The sequence below is a fragment of the Tyto alba genome, unplaced genomic scaffold (genome assembly GCF_018691265.1).
Source record: "Tyto alba isolate M040663 unplaced genomic scaffold, T.alba_DEE_v4.0 Super-Scaffold_46, whole genome shotgun sequence".
NCBI lineage: Eukaryota > Metazoa > Chordata > Aves > Strigiformes > Tytonidae > Tyto > Tyto alba.
In genome coordinates, this window is record NW_024881322.1 from 11,791,228 (window position 1) to 11,807,706 (window position 16,479).

Sequence of the window (16,479 nt, forward strand, 5' to 3'; positions counted from 1 at the left end):
ATTCCCTTCATAATGACTTCAATTTAAACCAATTTACATCTTTAAAGTGTCATAAGAAGTCCACATTACTCCATCAAATAAGAGGTTGTAACCAGCTTGTTCAGCTTGCACATTTTAATGAAAAACACATGCGTGTCTATCTCAAATCTTCAAGAAACAGGTACAGTTTTTAAATTCTGCTGAGCTGTGTAGTTTAGTTTGAAGAGTTTTTAATACAGGTGTAAGACCCTCAGTGTAATCTTCATAGCACTGGAATTTTTTTTGTTGTTTGCCTAAGTCCAATATATTTTCCCCTTATTTTAGGACTGTGAAATCCAAACACTGTCTGATTACTGTACAGAAAGCACTTTTTGGTTTGGTTTTGCCCACATCTTATAATTGTGCCTACTACTTGTGCATCCACAAAGTGGTATATTGTTTCAGTTCAGTTGAGTACAGAAGGCATTTCCAATCCCAAGCATAAAAAAAATTTCTTCCCACTAATGGGAGGGCTATTTTTTGACCTCAGACTTGATTACAAGTCTTGACAGCAGAGGAGTTAGCAATTCCTTTATTATTATTATTATTATTATTATTTTTATTTACAATTTTCAATTTACTTTGCCCTAAACGGGAAGTTAATTGAAGAAGATCCTCCTTATGGGCTTTATGTTGAGTAGAATTTGTATTGTTTTGTTTCTAAAACAGCTTTTCAGTATTTAAGATGACTTAAAAGATTCTCTCTGAGACTGTGAAAGAATCATAGAATACCATGTTGGAAGGGACCTGAAGGATCATCTGGTCCAACTTTTCTTGGCAAAAGGAGTCTGAATTTATATTTTATTTCTAATGTAAATTTTGAGGCACTTCTTTTGAAGGTACCTGTATGGATTTTTTCACCTACAGTGTGGATTTGCTTACCCTGGCCTGATTATCAACATGAAAAGAGATCTTATTTCCTCAGGGCTGAAGGAAAACAAAAATGTGCCTACTCCTGCATACTTGATCAGTGCTGTAGAAGAAAGCCCACTTCCATGGACTGGTTTCTTGTCAGAGAAATGGGAAACTCTTGGGCCACAGTGGTATAGAACATATACATCCTGATTTCACCATAAGTCTTGAAAAAACATATAATTACTAAGATATTAAAAAGGATTTTTAAACAAAGTCACATATTTGTCATGCCCTGCTTTACCTCTTCCCTCCAAAAAGCCTTTCTTCCTGGTCTGAGTGCTGAGATTACAATAAATACAGTAATACACGTCATTTTTTTTACTGAATGCAGTTTTTTCAACATTATTTGTATTTATTGTATTCAACAATGTTTGTTGAAAAGAACACAATGGATAACATGTTTTTGAGAAGACAAAAGTACTTCTGTGTTTTGAACACCTGCCAATCTGAAATGTATTGTGGCTTTTGTCCCTACTCTGGTGAATAATTTTCTGTTTGGATAGCTCCAGTAGGAGGAGAATCTTGTTCTGTTCCACAAATATTTTATGTAAAGGAATTGGCCAACTTTCTGGATTTTGAAGTATTTAGTAATGCAGATATTTACCATTAGTATTTTGCAAAAGAATTGTAGCAGATTTTTTGGTTTTAGAGAGAAAGTATTATTGTAGTCTTCAAGGAATATATCAAATCAACTTAATGACAAAGCTTGAAGGGCTAAAAAAATTTTACTGAAAAAATTGAGGTTGCGCCAGCCATCACAGTAAGCATTTCCTTTCTTGATGAAACTGCATGGAACACCTAATTGTCAAACTTCTACAGAAGTCAGCTAACATTTCCAATCTACTCTTGTATCGAAATCCAATGAAAAAGCAAGACAGATTTCTTTTTTTTTTTTTTTTTTTTTTTTTTTCATTTTTTCTCCTGCTTGGCTGCAAAACACTGCCTTTCTCTGCCTCTGATTCCCTTACTGCTTTCTTCTTTGTTTGTAAGTTCAGCATACGTCAGTGTCGTTTCCTCTTTTGCCCCATCCTACCCTCTTTCCATCTTCTTCTGCCTTTTAGGTGTTCAGTATGTTTTTGGAGACACTGGTGGACTTTATCCAGGTCCATAAAGAAGATCTACAGGACTGGCTCTTTGTACTGCTGACACAACTGTTGAAAAAAATGGGTGCTGATTTGCTTGGGTCTGTACAAGCAAAAGTTCAGAAGGCACTTGATGTCACGAGGTAATGAGTTCTTAAAAAAAACTGTAATAAGAAAAAGGCACTAAAAAAACATCCAAACCCTCATGCTGCTTTCCAAGTTTAGGGGTTTTTTTGTCTGCTATGAGATTCTTGGAAAAACACAGAGCTAATAACAGATCACGTAACTTCAGTACACCTTGCTGCTTTAAGCGTTCTGGTTTGCTAAGTGACACTTAGTTGAAAGGGTTTGAGTCCTTAGTGCTGAACAATTAATATGATACTATTTGCCTGATGCCAAAATCTGCATCTGAGCTGTGCGTTTGTTCTCTGGCCTTGTGTTCAGTGATGCAGTGCTTGTGTTTGAACTTCTTTATTTTGATACGAAAATGTTGTTGGGATATTCCTTTCTCAGTGTCAGCAAGCTTTTAAGGAGTTAAGGCAGTAATGGATTTGTTTTCTGTCTTCCCGCCACTCTTTGCTACTTGCCTGATGCCAAAATGATCTTACGTGATTTTGGGGACCGTCAGAGCTGCCTGTCCCTGGCCAGTTTAATTTCCAAATGGAAGCTAGATTTTTGAGTTGAGTTGGAGGGGCTCTGAGACCTACCCTCTGCTCATCCTCCACTCTGGAGCACAGGACAGTCTGAGCGGTCTGGGCTTCTGCTGAACCTGTTCATGTAGCAGTTGTGTGAAATCTGGGGACGGTTATGACACACGTTGCAGGGAGAGAGGGAGTATGAGCTGCTACACCTCTTGCTGCTGCTGCAGCAGAGCCTTTGAGGGTCATACCCGGAGGGTGAGGTGTGGGGGAGAGGAGGCAGCCCGGAGTGGAACAGTTCAGAGAAGCGTGCGGGAGGGCTGTGGTGCGTTCCTTAGCAGTACTGCTGCCTCACAGTGTGAGGATTGCTTAGATTTACAGTCAGAATGCTGCCATATCATTACTGTATCATTCCGTGTTACTTGCATTATATATTCCAGCCATAATTGCGTCAGAGCAGGAATTTCTTAAATTTTGTCCTTCACATGCTAAGTGAATGTTTCTAAAAGTCAGATATAACATCAACAAAAACGGTAGAAATTTTTTTCTTCCAGAAGTACTAAAGCTTTTCTTTACTGAAAAGAGTGAGGGCTTATTTTGTTCCTCTCAGCAGGTATTAAAAGAAAATTTTACATAACTTAACATGCTTTGATTTGTTTCTTTTACAGGGAATCTTTTCCAAATGACCTCCAGTTCAGTATTTTAATGAGATTTACTGTTGACCAGACCCAAACACCTAGCCTAAAGGTAAGAGTTTTCAGACTCGCATTGCAAACAAAAGTCTTCATTGATAGATATTTGCTTGTCTTAATATTTGAATTTGGATTGTTATTTTTGTTTTGTTTTAAAAAAATAAAGGAATAAAAAGTTTTCAATTAGTGGATTTTTCTTTTGTAAACTTTCAGACAGTCAAGCCAGCACTACAGGACCAGCTTCGCTCTTTTTGGAGCTCAAAGGTTTTTGTCTGAATTACTGTCTTTATTCTTAACCCTATGTCAAACTCTTACAGTGTTTCCAATAATTTTTATTTGAATGCATTGGTATGCTGCTACTAACCTTTGCGAGAAACTTTAAGCATGCATTTGTTCGATTTTAAACATTACACTAGTATGAAATGTTTGCTGCAAGAGAGATTTAATAAAACCACAGTACAGTAAAAACAAGCAACAAAAATGTGGCCGCCTAACATCAAGCTGGTTATGCAAACTCACCCTATCAAGTCTTCTAATTTTATGTTTGTGATTTCCCAATCGTGTTTCTCTAGTTCATATATATTTTTTTTTCCTGTGTTCACCTGATAGGTCTTGAATTTACTTTAAATTATTTTAATATTAATATGAACTTGAGTTGCTATGTTAAAAATCAGCTCCCTTTGTGGTACACTTACTCTTCTGAAAGCAGTGTGTAGCTTTATAATTACACACATTTTTACATAAGAATCTGTAGTACATAGACTTGTCAGTATAACTGAAAAGTAAAAATATATTCTGTAGTACATTTACGGTTCCAAAGAGAGTTGATTTTAGGATAAATGCATCAAATCCTAAGAAGATTTACAAGTGATGTAAATGGGGAAATAACAAGCATATGATAACTGGCATTTTCTGCTCTGTCCTGCACGAAATACTTTTACATAGTTTGATACTGCACAAGAATATGACTTCCCAAGTTATGTTGAACATAAAGTTACATGAATATGCCTTTTTTGTCTACAATACAGTAAAACTTACATTTTTAAGCTTTTGAGGACAGTTGATACGTTGACCACTGTTGCTTCGTAGAGCTGTGTTAAAAAGGGACTGCTGTCATTTATTGAAGACAGTAAATGAGGTAGTAAAAATCAGTTTGTTGTTTAAATAAATCCTTGGAACAAATTGGGTTTGCTTTTGTTTTACTTGGTTTTCCTCCCCAGGAAGGTGAATTTGATGGTTGAGATGTTCTTTTTTTTTCCATATAATAGTATAGTTGGTAAACACGTATCGATCATGTTTCAAAGTTGAAAGTATAGTTTTGGAATGAGACATGGACTCCTACTAGGCTGACTTGGGGCTAAGTTCAAGAGTGTTCACTGTGCGACCTAGAAGGATTTAAGAAATCTGAAACACGTAATGGGAAGGCATTCTGGAAATAATTTCCAGTATTTGAGAGAGGCTTCTGAAATCAAGATCTTAGTAAATGCTACATCCATAGAAGATCGCCTGTTACTTTGAAATCAAATAAAGAGAGTATTTAAAATTAATTTTTGGGACAGTAAAGTATGTAACTGTTTAAGAGAAGGTAAGCTGTTTTTTTCAGAAGAAAGTGGTATCTACCCTCTACTTCCATCTTTGAGGTAACTACATCTTAAGGATCCAGACAGTAAATTTATTGAAAATAAATTGCAGAAGACTCTATTAAACATCCACATTCTTACAGATTTTGTCTAAATCCCGTCTTCAGTGCACCCAGATGTCCAACAGATTGATAATCCTAGGGCACTATTTTATTTCTTGGTCTTCAGCTTTTGTTCTTACTCTGATAAATGATTGTTTTGTGGCAGTGTGTGCCTTTGGCCTAGGTAGACACAGAAACAGCATTCACTGTGACAGGAAAAATCAGAGCAAGGATTTTCAGCATCCTTAAAGATGGGTGGTCAGATATCAGAAGGGATGACAGGTCTGAAATTCACTCCGTGGAAGGATTCCCTTCTACAAATGACTTTTCTTTCTGGTTTTCATGTGGTAGTAGTAAATAATCATGATCCTTTAGAGTAAACTGTCATTGTCGTTCGTACACTTAGGAACACAGCTAAGTCTTGGACCATAGAAATTGAGCTTTTAGAGTGGCCATAGGGGTGGATTTGGGCAGCTAGCCAGTAAGAGGACCAAACATAGAGAAGATACAGTTCTGGTGACCTAATCCATGGAGGATGCAGCACAGCGTATTATGCTGTATCCATCTCTCTTTCTTTTGCTATAATTTTACATGTAGGTGTGGTGAACTGCTGAAACACAGTTTAGAGGTGCCAGATGCATGTATCTGTTTTGGTCAAATGTATGGATGGGCACAGGAGTCAGATTTGCTAGATGGGATGTAATCTGTTAAGCTTATTTTCACAGCTGCAGAACATATGCTTTTCAAAGGATGGTGTTGTCCTGAAATACACTTCAGATCATCACTTCCCTTTGTCTCAGGTTGAGTATCAAATGGCTCACGCTCACCGAGAGATTGATTTAAGCGTTGTGACCAGAGTTCATTACAAATTTCTGAACCCTTCTTTACTTTGAAAATACCGATTTGTTGACAAAGGTTTTTGCTGCAGTTGAGCAGATTTTTTTTTTTTTTTCTAAATCCATATTGGAATTTCTGAATTCAAAAAAAAACAACCAACCAATAACACCGATTCAGAGATGAGTGCACCCTTTACAATTCATCTTCAGGGTATGTTTTAGTAATTTAGTGAAATAATCTCAGAGAAAGTCACTCCTGAGTATCCAGTAATTTAGGGACAGACACCTGGGATGGGGCAATCAGAAAGTCACTTTGCATGATTGCTTGTATTCAGTCTGAGTAGGGCAGAGCTGAGGCTCCTGCATCCCGGGAAAGCATTGTAAGAGACGAATTTTTTTCTGGTTTAAGTAAAGCAGCTTCTCTACGGTCCTCTCTCCTTTTTTCTTTTTTTCCTGTTACACGAAATGTTTCTTTTTTCTTACCCTGATGCAGCAAATTAAACCGTAAACTCGAATTTTTCACAGAACAGGAAAATAATTTGCCTTCTGGCACTGACTGGGTTGCATCCTTGCAGTATTTCCTGAATCTCTGCACATACTTGCACATGTTTTTGTGCCAGAATTTGTCATTTCATTAGCTGTGAAAGATGTTTATGAAGCACTTTAGTTCCGTTTATGTCTGATCTCTTTTTTGTGAGTAATAGTGCTAATTCTAGCTTGATCTATATTTCAGCTCACTTAATACAGCAGTGCTATTAAACAAAAAGTCTGTTTGTGTTATATGCTGTACAGGAAAAATGTCTCAGTGTTTATAGTCCAGCAAAAGTAAAATAAATTCAACCTAGAAGAGTACGAAGAAAGTCAAGACAGTATTCAACAACTTCACAGACAGTGATTTCAGATTAACAGCAAATATTCATTGTAACAATTGCTAGAGCTCCTTTCATTGCAGTCAAAAATTGTTCATCTCCTTTCTCAGAGAGATTAAATAGATTGTTGAAGAGAACTATATTAGACCTTTTATTTCTAAATCTCAACTCTGTACATACTTACTGGAAATAATGACAAAGATACATCATAAGTAAATTTGCTGCTATTATGGAGTTTACTTCAGGGTGGGGTTTTCTTAACCATATAATACTGTCTCAATATATTTGAGCATAGAAAGGTACCCCTTCCAGAATTTCTTCTCTCAGAAGCAGTTAGTGAAACTACTCTTGTTCAAAATAGGTGTCAAAGTCAGCTTTGGGTATCTGTCTCGCAGTGAAAAGCTTTATTAGTGCGAACTCTCTCCATTAATCTTCTGCTCAGTGCCCTTCTGTCTCCTGAGAGCCTCTATCTTTCCAGAAGTCTGTGCAGTTTACTCTGTAAGAGTAGTTTAAACACTAAATAACACTGCTCCCTCAGATACAGTACTCTGGAACATTTTCATTGGGAGAAATGCCTCTGGATGGTCTCAATGTTACAATTTTTAATAGTTTGGTGGTTTTTTTAAGGTGTGATATTATATGTATTTAAATCATGAATAATGAAAGATAGTGCTGTCATAATCGTTTCACTTGGTAATTTAGAAATTTTAACTATTACTTCATATTTGGAAAACCATGTAGCCTAAGGTTTCTTGCTGCAGAGATGTTTGGTGGTTTTTTTTCCTTGGGAGGAATTGAGCAAATAGTGTGGGGTTTACTACATTTGTTGGTACTGATCTGCATAAGATGAAAGCCTCCAGCTGTTGCTTGTTGTAACGTTGGAGAGGTCAAGCTTTAACAGCTGCTGTGAAAATGAAGTATTCACTATTAATCTGTGTGTATCAGCTATCACTAACGTGCGTGTCACTTAATTTTTAGAAGCTTGCTAGTTTTCATGACCAAGGGAAATTTCTAAATAGCTTTGCTCAGAACAGTTGTACTACAAGCTGTGAACAATTAAAAATACACACAGAACTCTTTTTCTTTCTGGTTATGATGGACATAGGTGTCTCCCTCCTGGTAGGTATTTCTGGTTCGCTGTAATTATTAGTGGAAATAAAAGCAACTAATCAAATAGATGCTCTAAACAAATGTTCACTGTTTTTGTTGATGGGTTGCATGACAAATCTCTGGGGCAGCAGGAGCTGAGAAGATAAACATTTAAGGGAGATAGAGGCATAATAGCCCTTTGCCCAAAGCTGTGGAGTGGTGCAATTTTGGAGAAACTGGAGAGAGGCTAGAGCCTGGGATGTGTAAAACGGAGATTCTACACAAGGAGTGGAGGGAGTTAGTGGAGTAGGAGAACGATGCTCAGATAAATGAGGGAGTAAAACATCTTTTCTGTCCTGGTAAATATATGTCTGTCTTCTAAATACCTTCAAAGGAAAAGTGTGCATGTGACCCCTTCTAAGTCTTTTGTAGAAATTCTTTTACGTACCTTTTTTATTATTTAATGGGAAGATTCATGTGGCTTATCCCCAAAGATAGTGACTGCTCAACTCTGGTGTCTTCTAAAAGAATGAGTGTTAACTACATATTAGGAACTAATAGGAACTGATTATTGGTTCACCAGATGATGTTCATTTTTCATTCTAGTATTTGAAAAAACTACTTAATAATTCTGAATAATTCTGTAAAATCCTGACTATTCTTAAATATTCTGACTACATTGGTTTTCTTTTTGTTAAATACAAGCTTCTGCATATATGCAATGATTTATGTATCTTTTAGTTGTTACCAGTGAAACCTAAGATTTCTATTACTATTTGAATTTCTGTGGAATAACTCCCTTCTTGCAATGTTATATCCATTTGTAGATTGATTTATTGTATAGAGTTTTATATCAGTACTAAAAAGGTGTTTAGGTTAATTGGGGGAAAAAAATATTTTTATTTTCTGGAATGAACACTGTACTCTCTGAACACACTAGTTCTTGCAGCACACCATTGTTATTGTCTACCTGACTCTGTTTCTCTTTGCAGGTCAAAGTTGCAATCCTTAAATACATAGAGACTCTTGCACAACAGATGGATCCAGGAGATTTTGTAAATTCAAGTGAAACTCGGTTAGCAGTGTCTCGAATCATCACCTGGACCACAGAACCTAAAAGCTCAGATGTTAGGAAGGTAGGTTTGTTCACGTGTGCTTAGAGTTGTAGTACGTTTCAAGTATCTTGGCAAATTAGAGAAGGTAATATTTCTTGCCTAAACAAAAAATATATGTTTCCTTTAAAAACAAGCATACTCTTTCATAGGGAAAAGATACTTCTGTATTCTTCTCGGCAAACACCTAATTTTTCTGTATAAAGTATCAGAAGTGACAAAGTAAAACTTTGCCAGAAATTATATGTTGAGGAATATTTAAGTGAAAATTCAAAATTAACTCAACTTGAAACTCTCTGTTAGGGTTATATTTTCATTTATGTTAACATGTTAAGATTATTTTTCTTAATGAAAGGAATAACTTAGTTTCAACCACTATCTAGGATTAAAATGTCTTCAGTGAGCATTTTCTATACAGTTTTAATATTACTTCAGAAACCACCCTCTGTGATATACCAATAGCACATTTGTAACAGGAATGGTAAATCTGGTAGCAAACTTGGTTCAGTCTCTGTTGGATTGTCTCAAACCCTTTGTGTTTAACAAAAGATAGGTAAATAAGTCTTGACCCTTTGACAAAAAAAAAAGTTTGTGCTTTAATGAAGTATTATCAAAGCTTCTGTGGTTCCAGTGCAAAACTCCCTCTTCCACATAATTATTGTGAAGTGAAAATGAGTATTTGTGAGCTATGTAGGTACACCAGAGATACGGTGTAACCATGAGAACTGTACTAATGCAGTCTTTGGAAGGCGTTTCTAAATAGTTCTTCCAATTATAGAAAACAAAAGTCTTTGCATTTTATTTGCAGTTTGGTGGAATAGAGTTTTGTTCTTGTTCTGATTGTCACCAGCCATTCTTAGCTGCCATTATCAGCATGCTAACATTTTTCAAATAATAAGTTTGGGTTTTGGCAACTTCATAATTTCTGGAAACAGTACCAAAGCTTCCTTTAATTAGGAAGGATATTTTGTGGGAAAGCATTTGAGAGGAAATAGTGGGAGTTGCCTCACAAAGTGTGTTATGTGAAGAGAACAAAAATAAAAATAACTTCCACAACTTCTTAGTATCTGGAATGTTTGCAATATGTAATAAAAAAACATAGGAGAGTTTATACTGGAAATAATATTTCTGTCTTTCACTTCTTATATAACTTCATGACTATGAGAAAGCAGTAATAGATTATATCCTATGGACTTTTCTTGCCTAGTACCATGTTCCAGTGACATACATAAGACCATAAAACAGGAGGAGAATTGAGGCAGCACTATCTTCTAAATCAGTAAAGTTTTAGTACTAAGACACGTGGCAAGCTGTCTTATCTGATGGTTCATATCTCTAATAAGCATTTTTATGTCATTAAGTAACTGAATCATGGAAAGAATTGCTGGTGAGTTTAATCACCTGGAACACCTTAATTTTATGAAGTTTTCTCATTTTATTTTTTCTTTCCATAACACAGCTGTTAGAGGCAACTAACTGCCAAAAGCCTTTAATAACTCAAAAATAAAATTTCACCAATAAGTAATCAAAAGAGTTATTCTGATGGTATAAAATGTTTCGTTCTCTTAGCAGGCTTCACAGCCTGCTATTACAGGCCTTTTCATTTTATTTATTTTAATACGCTTATAGTACATTGTATGATTTCTTTAAATGAAAAGTTTTTGCCAAGTGCATTTCTGTGTAATTGATGGGTTTGGGGTTTTTTTTAATAAAAACATTTCCAGTCATGTGTTACGAAAAATCCTCTCTTATTAGTCTGAAGTTGGGCAGTGTTAGTGCAGTTCAGTGACATGGGACTTCTTTCTGGAAGGTAAAATTCTGTGTTTCAGAACTTAGATTTCTTCTAAAATTAGAGTTCTTCTGGAAAGAAGTAAAATCTTCTTGGAGTTCTCCTAGAAACAAAACCAAAAAAAATTGTTTCTGATCCTTATTGCAGACTTTTAAAGAAGTTATCTGTATGACTGGACTTAAACCTCCAAATACTCTAAAATGCATTTTTTTGTCAAGGACGAGAGAAAATAGATAGCTGCATAGTTGAAAACCTGTGAGTCAGTATCAATTTTGATACTTTAGGTTGAGCTTCATTTTGGGACAGACTTGATGGTATCAGTTTCTTTCCTGGTATCATCCTGGACTGTCTGTTGGCAGCTTAGACGCAGTGTTGTGAAGTTGAGACATGGATAACAGGGCAAAAGGAATAAAGTGATAATTCCCAAGCCTTTGCTCAGTTGCTGGATTTGTTTTGGTTTTGCCTTGTATCAGTTTCTCTTAAAAGACTGACTGTAAGAAATCCCAAGGAAAAGAGAAGTATTCAAGACATATTGTAGAGGGCATTCAGGGTGTTCACTTGAAGGGAAGGCTATGAGAGGGAGAAGGGAATAAAAGTTAAAGAAAACAGCCAGTCACGAGTGTGCAGAGATAATTTGTGGCAATCTAACATGCTAGTATTTTTGTCGTTAAACTTAATACTGAGATGTGTGCTGGCATGTGTGCTCATACCTTGGCTTTCCACTTTTAATTAAAAAATGCTACAGCTCATTGCTCTGGAAGCAAAAGGAGGAAATAAATGTCTAAAAGAATTTTCTAAACTACTTGCTCAAAAAACATTGCTGCTTAAGCAAGCTGCCTCTCATTCTGTCTAGCGTGAGGCACTGGTTCTCTCCAGTGCATGGCAGACCTTGATGGTGAGCTGTATAAAGTAGGCATAGTTGGTTAATCTTAGAAACAGAGTTTCGTACTTCAGAGAAACTATTAAACAATTCTGGAGAACTTAATCTCTAGCCCTTCATTGCATGTGTTAGTTTAGCTGCTGTGTTGACAGGTCCATTAGACTATCCAGTGAATACTTGTCAAACTGTACCAACATTACTAAGTCATGCAGTCAACATTCCTTTACTAGAGGGAACCCAGCCATTGTCTGACTTACTGTATTGCTTTGTCAGTAAAGAGCCCATATTTTTGATTCAGATAAAAAAAATATATGTAGTAAAACATGCTGTAGGATGAGGATGATGTTAAAGATGCACAATTAAAACTGAGGGTGTGGGAGGTGACATCCAGTAGGCTACAAACTCCAATACTTAACAGTTTTCATCTTTAGAATATGTAGTCAGCTGAATTATTCCTCATGATGCTTGCCTATCTTTTAAAAAAGATAAAGGAAGCGGGACAGGAAGAGGGGGGAAGGTTAACTAACTAGTTTGGTTGTAGGATAAATTATAGAGAACATCAAATGCTCTGATCACAACTCAAAATCAAGACTGTCTGATTCCAAATTAGAATATCTGTTTCATTTTGGTTTTTTAATTTCTAAAGTGATAACTGTTCCTTTTCAAGCTAGTGTGTTGATTATCCATCATCTGTAATTACCACTTCCAGAACTCAAAAGGAGGAATCGCAGCCTTGTTCCTGCCTGGCGTGTTCCATTCCTCTCTAAATTTGTTCGACTTGCCAAACCCTTTAAAAGCTATTTTGCAAATTCTTTCAGTACTTTTTTTTGTAAGTAGGGATCTGGGGTTGGGGGCGTTGAGGAGCACATTTCTGAAAGACTGCTTGTTAAGATGATTGTGCAAAGTGTGAGCTGCTTGTGTGCCTGGATTTATCAATATCTGAACTTCCAGCTTACCAGCAAATATGAACTGCTTTTGTTCACATCTGTTAACATGTTTTTTCAACCCTGATCAAGACTTAAGTCAAGTTTTCCAGTTACCACTTGTTGTCTCTTTCTGATAAAATTACTTTAGAAACTCAAATTAATGTCTTCGATCTGTATTTTCTCCTTCTAGGCTGCACAGTCAGTGCTGATTTCCCTTTTTGAACTCAACACTCCAGAGTTTACAATGCTATTGGGTGCTTTACCAAAAACATTTCAGGACGGAGCCACAAAGCTTCTCCATAATCATCTCCGGAATACAGGCAACAGTGGCCAGGTATCTACACCTCTCTTACTATTCTTTCTGAAGTTACTCTTGTTTTGAACATAAGTCCATTTCAGCAGAGTTATTTGTGAGAGCAAGAAGGTTGGTGGAGGAGGGGAGGCAACACAAATCCTACGTAGAAGTCTGTCTTAGTAGTAGATACCACTTTTTAATCACTCTTTATGGAATGACTTTTTCCTCCAGAGAGTGATACTTTCTAAGTCGATGTTACTTCCAAATGATTTCAGTTTGAATGTGTTTTTTAAGTGTAGTTTATCTTTTACTGTACTCATTTCAAAGTTATACCTGATTGAAGTTGCTAGCAATTGGTTAGCCAGTACAAGAAATTAAATAGAAGCTCTTTAAATGTTTCTGGACACTAGAAAATAAATACAATAATAGGTTAAAAGGGCAGCTGAAGTCCTATTGGAGTATCTCTTCTCAACTCTCCTCCTCCAGGGCTCAATGGGAAGTCCTTTAACAAGACCTACTCCACGCTCCCCAGCAAGCTGGTCAAGTCCTCTCACTTCCCCAACCAATACATCCCAGAACACTTTGTCACCAAGGTAATGCAGAACTGTAATAACACCAGTGTGCATCTAAGGCTTCACTACCTGTTATCCAAAATGGTAACCCCAACAGCGAAGGCATGGAGCGAATTTTGCACAAAGTGACAGGTGCTGAAAAACAATCCCCGTCCCTCCGCAGAACGCGCGTGCAGTGACAGTGAACTACTCGTCCTCCCCGCCACGTGTCAGGGCTGGCCTGAGGTGGGGAGGGCTGTGCCCCTTGGTGAGCAAGTGGATCAGCGAGAGAAGGAAGTGTTCAGCTCTAGCAAATGTTAGAATATGTCAGCTGGGTCAGCAAACCAGATTTAACATTGGGGAGACTAAAAAAGTAGTAGTTCATAAATGTTCTGGTCTTCAATTTTGTGGTACTGATGTTGCCAGCCAAGTGGACTTTGTAATTTTGCTCTTAGCACTCACCTTTCTGTGAAAACTGTTGAGTTTTATCAGCCCTTCTTATTTCAGAACTTTTTTTCAGAAAGAGAGAATGGTATAAAATTCCCAGTTGTTTCTTACTCATAAAACAGAGAAAAAGTTTGCTTCTTCAGGCAGATGCTGCTACATGAGACAGCTGTTCCCTTAGCTAGCTACTCCCAAGTGCTTTCTCTGTCAGTGACAGTACGCTTACTATAATACAGTTTTGTTATGTGGAGAACCATCTTTCTTCCTTAATGTGTTTCAAGAAAAATAGTAATTTTTATTAGTATTTCTTGAGTCTCTTTAGTCCCATGCTAATGTTATTTAAAAATATAGGGTCCCAAAATAAATCCGTATTCATTCCTATGTCTTTCTCTGTCGCCCACAGTGCATTTGACTATGACACTGAAAATATGAACTCTGAAGATATTTACAGCTCTCTTCGTGGAGTCACTGAAGCCATTCAGAATTTCAGTTTTCGTAGTCAGGAAGATATGAATGAGCCTGTAAAACGAGATTCCAAAAAAGATGATGGCGATTCGGTGAGCATTTAAACTCAGTGAATCTTGGTATCGGCAAACCAAGCCAGTAACTGATTCATTACCAGTGATAAAGCATGTTTTTCAGTAGGTTTATATTACAACTACCAAAATGGGATGTTTCTCATAAAATACTTCAGAGCTTTAGAAAAATATGTGACTGAACTCGTATGTAAATGCTAATTCTAAATAGCACTAGCTGTTTGTTTATTTAGAATGTTAGCAATGTAAAAATATATTATCTTGCAAAACAGCTGGAGTTCAGTTTTTGAGAGGTCTGCACCTTAATATATGTTTTTCCAAAGGCTTTATTCCGTGCAAAATCTGTGGGTTTTTCAGACAGCTACATGCAGTGTTTTAAACTTCTGTTTCTGTGGAACTTTGGCTTTCAGATTTGTTGAGCTTGCCAAATACGAATATGCTTAAACATGCCTTTACTTACCATCAAGCTTCTGACATAAAACAGCTGTTTCTAGTTCACACATTTTTTTGGACTATGTACACTTTCCTTTTTTTTAATTTGTAAACTTTTTAAAATTTGTGAGCTTTTGCTACATAGATGAATTAGTAATTTAGTTAATTGAAACGTGTCTGTGTGTATTTGATATGCTCATATGATACTACTTTTCCTGCAGATTTGCAGTGCTTCTGGAATAGTAGAGCTGAGAGCAGGAAGTGGTGTGAGCGATACAGGCCGAACAGCTCTTGATAACAAAACATCATTACTCAACACAATGCCTCCCCACTCTTCACCACGTTCACGAGATTATAACCCATACAATTATTCTGATGGAATCAGTTCATTTAATAAATCTGCTCTGAAAGAAGCCATGTTTGATGATGATGCAGAGCAGTTTCCTGATGGTAAGCTTCAGGTTGCATTCTGTGCTAGAAGAAAAACGATGAGATTTTCATTCTTTTAGTTCGGTTTCCGAATTTATGATTAGCAATATATGTATCACCAGTGCCACTCCTTTGAGAGGTTTTTACAAATACTGTATTGCAAATTAGTTTATTTGTTAGTAATCCTTTTGAGTGCCATTGTTGGATTACCTGGTATTTGTAGAGATAAGGGTGAAAATGAGATAAATACTGAACTATATTGTATTCATCTGGTAGCACATCCTGCAGCAGTATTGTCAATACAAATTTACTTATCAGATTGCTTTATGATTGAAATTTAAAGAGCGGAGGGGGAAATATTTACAGCAAAGAAGTAAAACTCTAGATCAAACCAGTTTGGCAATTAGGTGAAAGATTAAGTATTTTTTTTAGTAATATATTTGTATTTGAAACATGACATTGGCATTTTCTATTGACTAAACATTCTTTTTGGAAAAAAAAAAAAAGCAACACCCAAACAAACCAGCTTTTACCAGGAAGGTGGTACAGTTAGCCCATGTAAATCTAAGAATTTGAGCTGTTGTTCTGTAGGCTTCTAGAGCTTCTTTGTAATATTTCTCAGTATACCTTTGGGTAATTTTTTATCTCTAAATGTTGGGAAGGTTCCAAAGTATCACCACTGTCATTATTTTAAAAAGTAGCAAGTGGTTTTCATAATCTGTTATTCATTATTATTGATACTTTCTTTTCAGTTACAGATTAAAATCAGTTTTTAAGGAAACAAATTTCTTAATAGTGAGGGACAAATAAATTTTTCCCCTTCTGGCTTTTTTCCTTCTGTCATCCAGCAAAAATGTGTTACAGAAATTGTTGAAAAACAAAGTTTTTTTCTGAAATGGTGTTTTATTTAGCTATTCTATAAGCTGACTTTAGGTTTACATTAAATGCAAAACAAATCCAAGTGAAGTGCCTTTCTTTTTCTCTTCTGTTGAGTAAAAAGGCATATGGCCAATTATTATCTTCTGAAAAAGATTGAGGGGAATGCAAATTTTCACAAATCTTGTCATGTAAATATCAATAATCAGATACCTTTGCCATCCACATGCAGATCCAGTTTATGATCAAGACTCTGAGTTACAGAGATCCTGATTTACGTGGGATAAGCCTCTTTAGACCTGACAACATATTTCTGGATATTGCATTAAGGCAAATTTAATCTGTGCTGTACTAGCATGTTCTGGTTTTGTCAAAACTCATGACTGGCT

General features: G+C 36.3%; 1 protein-coding gene across 32 annotated transcripts in view; it reads left to right on the forward strand.

The window, feature by feature from the left end:
- The window catches only part of CLASP2 (cytoplasmic linker associated protein 2), a 152,943-nt gene that overhangs the window by 124,150 nt on the left and 12,314 nt on the right, over positions 1 to 16,479 (forward strand). For 19 of the 32 annotated variants that reach the window (XM_032997394.2, XM_032997398.2, XM_032997389.2 and 16 more), the window contains 7 exons: positions 1,995 to 2,158; positions 3,322 to 3,400; positions 8,813 to 8,956; positions 12,718 to 12,861; positions 13,309 to 13,415; positions 14,221 to 14,374; positions 15,007 to 15,235. In XM_032997394.2, the coding sequence (XP_032853285.2) occupies positions 1,995 to 2,158; positions 3,322 to 3,400; positions 8,813 to 8,956; positions 12,718 to 12,861; positions 13,309 to 13,415; positions 14,221 to 14,374; positions 15,007 to 15,235 (1,021 nt within the window). Of the gene's footprint in view, positions 1 to 1,994; positions 2,159 to 3,321; positions 3,401 to 3,558; positions 3,610 to 8,812; positions 8,957 to 12,717; positions 12,862 to 13,308; positions 13,416 to 14,220; positions 14,375 to 15,006; positions 15,236 to 16,479 lie in introns of all 32 variants that reach the window. The other 13 variants (XM_032997385.2, XM_032997384.2, XM_032997387.2 and 10 more) reach the window with 1 other exon arrangement.